At 42.3% G+C, this 8498-nt stretch overlaps 1 protein-coding gene across 1 annotated transcript in view; it reads left to right on the top strand.

Annotated features, from left to right (window-relative positions):
* Window positions 1-200: 200 nt before the first annotated feature.
* The window catches only part of LOC139922779 (CMP-N-acetylneuraminate-beta-galactosamide-alpha-2,3-sialyltransferase 1-like), a 9733-nt gene continuing 1435 nt past the window's right edge, over window positions 201-8498 (top strand). Inside the window, exons 1-7 of the mRNA XM_078290427.1 lie at window positions 201-303; window positions 893-1202; window positions 1439-1635; window positions 2546-2725; window positions 4105-4150; window positions 4279-4398; window positions 7937-8498. The exon at window positions 7937-8498 is cut by the window's right edge and continues 1435 nt beyond it. Coding sequence (XP_078146553.1) covers window positions 933-1202; window positions 1439-1635; window positions 2546-2725; window positions 4105-4150; window positions 4279-4398; window positions 7937-8104 — 981 coding nt within the window. The 5' untranslated portion in view covers window positions 201-303; window positions 893-932 and the 3' untranslated portion in view covers window positions 8105-8498. The remainder of the gene's footprint in view (window positions 304-892; window positions 1203-1438; window positions 1636-2545; window positions 2726-4104; window positions 4151-4278; window positions 4399-7936) is intronic.

Below are 8498 nucleotides of genomic sequence, written 5' to 3'. Positions count from 1 at the left end.
ATTTCTCACAGTGCTCATTGTTACAACGAATTGAGAAATTTTATCTGGCTGCTGCACTGGCATGAACCCTGCCATTGCCGCTAGGGTCTATGTTTGTTTACAAGGAGTTTTATATGTACCAGTCTTGCGTAGGCTTGCCACACCACTCCCCTTTACTGCAACTGCCAACCCTACCTGCCTGTCATTTCTTCATTCTTATCCGTTCCCATTAGAGATGCTCATCATCATCCTCTTATTCGCTGATATGGAAAAATCTATAGAAAAATAACTGGACTATTAAGTGACTTTATAGACTCTGGTCAGGTAAGAGAACCATAAATTTAACTATTTATGCATTTTATTGTATGATTTAGCCTACATATCATAGACCTAAGCAGTTTTTCCATGGATTTAATATGTGAATAACTAGGCTTATAGAGATACAATAGGGAATCAGCCAGTGATGTGGGAAATAAAAAAGTAGGTTATCTATGCCCTCCAGTCTATGGTCACCATGAGGCAAACTACCACCTATGTAAATATATATATACATACAATATATATATAAAGCAAAAATGAAATATATAGGCTATATAGTTTCAAAAGTAGTTATAGTTTTTTTTTTATCTATCCTATATAACTGACATCAGTTTGATATGATGTACAATGTGAACATAAAGATTTATGTAAACCTTAAATGGTAAAATGTATTCCTGCAAATAAAAAGGTGCATAACCTGAGTTTAGGTGGATTTACCCTCCACTGTTACTGTAATACTGAACTGATACTGCCTCTGTTGTTTTACTGTAGGCTATTATTCATTGAAAATGATCTTAGAACATGATATACCGTATTTATGACACACTGCGAATCTTGGCTCACTTGTGTATTTCACCACACATTGTATCCACAGATTGGATCTGCTATCCATTCAGCCGCCTCACACAGCCACAATGCTTTCCAAAAAAATAAAATGTAGGGTTTTCATTCTTCTACTGTGTACCACCGCCCTCTGTGTGTTATTGAATGGACAGACATCTACCCATCTTTCAAGGATTTTTTCTGAATATTCTCCTGGACACTTTCTGGACTCGGGTCCTTGTGCCTGTCACAAATGTATATCAGAGGGTGATGGGTGGTTTATGGAGCGTTTCAACAAATCCCTTAAGCCCTTTTTGTCAAGAAAATACAATCTCTCAGAGGATGACTTCAACTGGTGGAAGGTAAAAAAACACTGTATATCTGGATTCTCTTAAAACACCCTGCAATAATCATCAAAAATCAAATAAAACATTATGAAAAAAGTGAAAAATAAATGCTATCCTCATGAAATCATCACAAAATTATGTGTGCCCACAAATTCAGATTTATTTGTATTCCCGGACTGCCAATGGTCTTAGTGGTAATACCTGCTGTCAGGGACTGAAGTCACTCTCCTTGTGTGGTGTGTGTGTGTCAGCACTTGCAGTATGAGCGCAGCACCTGGGTCGGCTACAGAGCAGTAGTGGACGAGCTGTTCCACATGTTCCCAGACGGTCAAATCTTCATGGACTCCGACCCTGGACGCTGCAGGACTTGTGCTGTGGTGGGGAACTCTGGGACTTTGAGGGGCTCCCATTATGGAGCCCTCATTGACTTTCACGATGTCGTCATCAGGTAAAGTCACAGACCATAGACTTTAAGGAAAGCCCCATTATAATCTGTTGTAATTTTGCTTTTGGCTCATTACCAACATTGCTTCTCATTCGTAGAAAAAAACACTGTGGGGACTTTGACATATGCACTTACTTTTAAAATCCCTCAACTGTGTTGTAGGGATGGGACGATATATCGAAATTCAATATACCCATACAAAAGTGTTACAATACGTATCCTCGGTCAGAAAAATGAATCGCGATATGTATATATATTTTCTGCTGTAGTAATCACAAATGTGATGGCTTTTTTTTGCACTTTGTAAATGAATTGTTGTTTACATTCTATCAAGCCAATGCCATTATAGAAAGATTTGTGTCAGACTTTCATTCATTCAGTCATTGAACTTTTATTTATTACATTGTACCGTGTTTGTACCGATTTGTGAACTCCATATCACGTATCGAATCATATCATGAGATAAGCATATCATCCCATCTCCACTGTGTCGCCTGAGTCACTCCCTTTCTATTTTTATAACAGCCTCACACACAACTTGACACAGTGGTTGCTTGAAAGGCGTCACAGCTGTCCCTTGCCATTTGGCGGCCTCTCTCCATTCTACAGCTGTCAATCTACCATTTATAATATAGCTTTACCACTGTATAGCATTACCACAGTTGCGTTCTCAACAAATCCTATTTGAACCATAATGTCATATCATGATGAAACTGAGGGACAAATGCTAAAACTTTCCCCCCACAATGGTGAACTAAAAATCAAAATTTCAAGGTATCCCTCTGCCACAGACAAGGGGGTAGTTGCAGCCAAAAACATTTTCATTCATGTTTTCCACCTAAAGTGAACTCAAGCCACCCTTTAATTGTCCTTTAACTATATTATATGGAATATATCCCATTCTACCTTTTAGAATGAATCGTGCTCGTACCAAGGGCTTTGAGGTCGACGTTGGGACCAGAACAACTCATCATGTGATGTATCCAGAGAGTGCTATGGATTTGGATCCCACCACTCATCTTGTGCTCTTTCCATACAAGACACTGGATCTGCGGTGGCTTGTCAGTGCCTTCACCACAGGATCTGTTAAAGCGTGAGTCTGCAGTATAGGATCATTTATCTCCATCCGGTCCTAAATATCTAGGGCCCGGATCTACTAACATCTCGCAATTCCCGGCGCAGCGCAAAAGCAATTGCGGGTGAAATTTGTACCGCCAGCGAAAGGTACTTACTAAAATAGGGCACGCAAATGAGCGGAGGCGCAGATAATTAATTAGAATTCCGACTGCGCTAGTATAAAGGCCAAGGAATGCGCACAATAGCCCATTGGCGGCAACGTAATGATGGGCAAAAGAAGCGCAAATGTCTCTCCAGTGGAGCAGAGAAGAGATGTTTTACCCGCGCGTGAAAGTCACTCTGGAACGACATAAAGTGAATGCAGCTGGGCACCACAAGCGCGATTTAGCGGAGGTAAAGAGCGCTGGTATGATATGAGGAGGTGAAACAAATACCACAAATAAAGCCAAAGAGGAGCCTTAATTCCCTTGGAGGAGCAGCAGGAGAGCCTGACTGAGACGCAGGTGCCAGTGTGGGAGGGACGGAGACCTGGTGAAGGCATGGTTACATGTAGCTGGAGAAGCAGCGCACACTTCTCCGCTGTTATGACAGTTATTACGCGCACATGTTTTAGCTGCATTGTTTTAATCAAGGCTCATAATAAGTGTCAGCAAATCCAGAGAAGAGCCTGCGATTTTTCCTTTTTGTATATTTAGGTAATAGTCTGAATATTGAGTGCGCATTCTGCTACTCTGCCAATAACGCTTAAATTAGATCTTAAATTCCATGCGCGATCAACAGATGATAACGGCCACCGCCTCTTGATAAATCACGTCCACTGCCAATTTCCATAAAACACTACCTTTATTTTGCGCCTCAGCCCTGGAACACCCACAAATGCATAGGCCTATGCAATTAGACCAAACCGCAAAAAACGGCGCACACAGATCAACCCATGATTTCAGGCGCAAATGCCCTGTGCGCTGTCTTAGTAGATCAGAAAACAAGCTTTTACCACCCACAATGCGATTTGCACTGGCGCAAACCTTTAGTAGACCCGGAGCAGCCATGGACGCAGCACAGGCACAGCACTAATCAGTAATACTGGTGGTGATAATTTGAATTTTGATCCTGTTGGCCAGCACCCTACTGATATCGGTGTGTGTTTCAAACTACTTTAAATATATTTAATACTCTGTGCCTGTTTGTGCTACCTGTCCCCTTGAGGAAGTCTTTCCGTTTCATTTACTGCTACAATTTACAAGTGCTACGTATTATTTTAAGTGCTGTATTTGCACGGCCAGTATATCATTTTACTGAGACAATGTAGCCTAAGAATTTCATCTGACACACACCGGTTTTTCCCATGCCAATTCCTTTGCAATTGAATTTGTAATGTCATGGTATTTCCAACAGCACCTACCAATCTGTGAAACAAAAGATACAAGCTAACAAGGATTTGGTGAGTACTGTGAACGTTCTTCCATGCATCCAGTATGTCATAAGTCATGTACTGTATTTCTTTTAGCTACAGTAAGTAATGGTTAAAAAATATCAGTTCAAAGTTCTAATTATGACTTGATTACACAGGTAATGGTTCTCAATCCAGCGTTCATTAAATACGTTCATGAAATCTGGCTGGACAAGAATGGCAAGTATCCATCCACTGGATTTCTGGCTTTGGTTCTTGGAATGCACATTTGCGATGAGGTAAGTTCATTATTTAACCTAATCAGTGTTTTGTAAATATTACGTAAAAACTATTGAACTTTCAGCCCTCAGCTCATGGGACCGAACAGCGCTAACATTACCCAGGTAGATTAGAGTGGGATCAAATTGTGTGATCAGTCAATTAGAAGCAGCCAAACAAAAACATTCACTGGACCACTGGACAGGTACTGCCTTTATTCATGCCGTGTCACGTCAATTGTATCAAAAAGTCATGGTTAACTGCAGTGCACATGCAGGGAAAGCTCTGGGCCGATGTGCATTCATGTGGAAACGTTTCCCTAGTTTAGGACACAGTAAGGGCTTTCCAAAGGTAGGCGGCATGCGGTGCAAAATGCTACATTATTGTTGGCAGTTCAAGTACCATGTACCAAAAACACTCAAGACTCAAAACACTCAATCCATTTTTACACGTTCATTTTCCAGCATCTCTCTGAGCCTTACCAAGAACAGGCTGTTTCTGTCGCTGTGCCTTCAAGGCTCATTAATATTAACGACCCCTCTGTTCTGATTGGCTAACCGTTTCAAGAGTGAAATGTGAGACACCGCGGCCCGGCAGCTACAGGTAGGGAAAACTCTCCGGTAATAAACAATGACAACCGCTCAACCGCTTTGAAGAAACTTTGTGACACCACAAAGTTACGGAAATCTAAACGGCTTGTTTAGAGGCTCGCTTTTCTAATATGGATTGTGTGGATTTAGTTGGCGACCGTGCGTTTTGATACTTTCACCATGTTTAGATAGACCATCCAACTCCTTTATAATCACAGAGGCAAGGGGAATCCTGTTTTACATGATATGGGACTTTTAACTAAAGCTATCCCATAGAGAAAGTGGCCTCAGCCAAACTTATTTAGTATTGCTACATTCACCATAGTTTATAGTGAAACAATATAGCACAAACTATACTGTGTAATCTAAATGTTTGTATGGGATGTGAATACCGACCAAACAAGGACAACGATCACTGTGAAACTGAAAACAGAGACAAAAACTAAACTTACAACAGAGACAAGACTAAAAACTGGTATACAAGTGCCATATGCAGACCATTTGCCCTCTGATGGGCCAGGCACTGATCTCGGGCGATTAGGCCTGGCTCGCAGTTGGCGTTCCAATTCATCCCAAAAGTGTTGGATGAGGTTGAGGTCAGAGCTCTGTGCAGGCCAGTCAAGTTCTTCCACACTGATCTCCACAAACCATTTCTGTATAGACCTCACATTGTGCATGGGGGCATTGTCTTGCTGAAACAGGAAAGGGCCCTGCCCAAACTTTTGCCACAAAGTTGGAAGCACACAATCGTCTAGAATGTCACTGTTTGGTGTAGCATTAAGATTTCCTTTCACTGGAACTAAGGGGCCCGAAGCATGAAAAATAGCCCTGACCATTATTCCTCCTCCACCAACCTGCCCGAATGCAGGTAGCATTCTCCTGGCATCTGCCAAACCCAGATTCATCCGTTGGACCGCCAGAGGGTGAAGCGTGATACATCACTCCAGAGAATGCGCTTCCACTGCTCCAGAGTCAAATGGCGGCGAGCTTTACACCACTCCAGTCGACGCTTGGCATTGTGCATGGTGGTGTGCAGGCTTGTGTGCGGCTGCTCGGCCATGGAAACCCATGTTGTGAAGTTCCAGATGAACAGTTCTTGTGCTGACTTTGCTTCTAGAGGCAGTTTAGAACTCCGTAGTGTTGCGACCGAGGACAGAAGATCTGTATACACTACACGCTTCAGCACTCAGTGCCTTCGCACCTGAGCTGTTGTTGCTCCTAGACATTTCCACTAAACAATAACAGCACTTACAGTTGACCGGAGCCATAGACTGTAAAAAAAGATGGACGTAGTGAGGGTGACGTCACCCATAGGTTTCTGAAGGGCCGCTTTGAAGCCAAAAGATTGGGTTTACGATCACTGCCATGTGGAAATTTTTTGGAGCCGGAGCAGCCAGAGCGAAGCTGGGGGTTGTCCACAGAGCCGCAGCTCCGCCTGCTATTAGCCCATTTTTTTAAACAGTTATATAACAGTTATATCCTGCTGATGACATAATTATTTTGAAAATCGCCATAAGGACACACATTAGAATAAGTGAAATTAGCTACTGAGACCATAAGCTCTTGTCGAAAAAATGTATTGACTTTATATTTTGAGTAAGAAGTTGGGTTGTGGTCCCATTGACTTGCATGGAGTTGGGCCGGGTTTTGGCTGCTTGACCGGAGATCTAGCAGGGCAGAAATCTGACAAACTGACTTGATGGACAGGTGGCATCCTATGACGGTGCCACACTGAAAGTCACCGAGCTCTTCAGTGCGGCCCATTCTACTGCCAGTGTTTGTCTAGGGTAATTCCATGGCTGTGTGCTTGATTTTACATACCTATCACCAATGGGTGTGGCTGAAATAGCCTAATCCACTTATTCAAAGGGGTGTCCGCATACTTTTGTCCATGTACTGTATTTAATATATTTCTGTCTGTTTAATTAATTTTTTCCACACAGATATAAGTGTATTTATTGAAAAAAAGATCTATATTTCATGCTGGATTATCCTATTTGAGACACAATGGCCCCCATACAGTGCCAATGTCACACGTTCACCTATTCTTCTTTTCAGACTATACCAGTTGGCATGAAAATAAAGAGTGACATGACAGAATGAAGAGCATTAGATCATTACATGCTGTAGACACGCGCATATTTGCAGCTTCAGTGGAGTTTGATAGAGTTTGATATCAGAAACAACGTCAGGTTTTGGTGTCAGCTCCTCAGAATCAAAGAGCGAGGGCTTCTTTCTAGAGCCGCCATTTTGCACCAAGAGACATTCAACAATCATACAGGGAGAAATCCATCGTAGAAGAGGCAGAGAGACCAATTTCTCCACTGACAGTAGCCTCAATAGACCAGAATGCAACGCAGCCACTAGACATGTTGTGTTTTGAGTAAGAAAAAGTAAGCAAGTAAATAAAAACTTGCTCTCTTGCTCTTACTACGCTCTCACTGTTGCTATTGCTCGCTCCACCCACACATATAACCCACAGCTGAATGCAATAAGTTCAGGCATGTTCTCCGCAGGTTGTCGAAAGGCATTTTGGGAAATGCAAGAAATCACAAACAAGCAGAATTAGACGAGGCAGGTTGAGGGAAAGTGGATACAACAAAAAAGTAAATTGCAGCATTTCATCACAAACTAACTCCTGGGATGCACTGAACATCACTGACTGATGATATCTAACAGTGTAAGAGTATCAGTGGGTGGATTTTCTCCTTTAATTAGTGTTGGCTGAGAGAGAGGGAGTGCTCATGAGAGGTGCTCTTTCTTCTCCAATCGCTCCAGATTGCCCCGTAGGTTGGAGGGGAGCGCGGTAGATAGTTGCTGTTACAAATAATGTTGCTTGTTGGTTTTTAGAAATAAAGTCGCTGGTGATAAAGTCAGCAAGTTGGCAACACTGTGATACCTGTGAATGTAATTTGTTGAACAGGTTAAATCCGCATCAGGTTCATGTGAAATGTGTCTGTCTTCCCAGGTCAATGTCTTCGGTTATGGAGCAGACAAAGATGGAGACTGGAACCATTACTGGGAAGAACTCAAAAACAAACACTACCGCACTGGAATACATGGTGGAGAGAATGAGTTTAAACTCATTAATCAACTATCTCAGATACAAAAAGTCAATTTTTTTAAAGGGTGGTGATCTCTCTCTCTCTCTCTCTCTCTCTCTCTCTCTCTCTCTCTCTCTCTCTCTATCTCTCTCCCCCTCTCCCTCTCTCTCCCTCCCTCCCTCTTGGCAATTTGGGCATTTTCAATCAAGCCGAGAGAGCAAATCATTTACAAAGCAAAACAGGATTAAGCAACTTATCCCTGCCAATTTACACAGACACAGCTGGGCATTCCCACTCTGGCTGAGTCCCTTGCTGCACGCAGGAACCTCATATTGACTGGGATTGTGACTGGCCTAGATAATCATCCATCACTTTTGGAGAGGGAAAACAGAGAAATGAACCAGACGCATAAAGGATATGCACCACCTGTTTGATGTTATTTGTCTGGGAAACTGATTAGTGGCCAGAAACAAAGAATACCTATCA

This window comes from Centroberyx gerrardi, chromosome 19 (assembly GCF_048128805.1).
Source record: "Centroberyx gerrardi isolate f3 chromosome 19, fCenGer3.hap1.cur.20231027, whole genome shotgun sequence".
NCBI classification, from domain to species: Eukaryota; Metazoa; Chordata; class Actinopteri; order Beryciformes; family Berycidae; genus Centroberyx; species Centroberyx gerrardi.
This window is presented reverse-complemented; position numbering and strand designations above follow the sequence as displayed.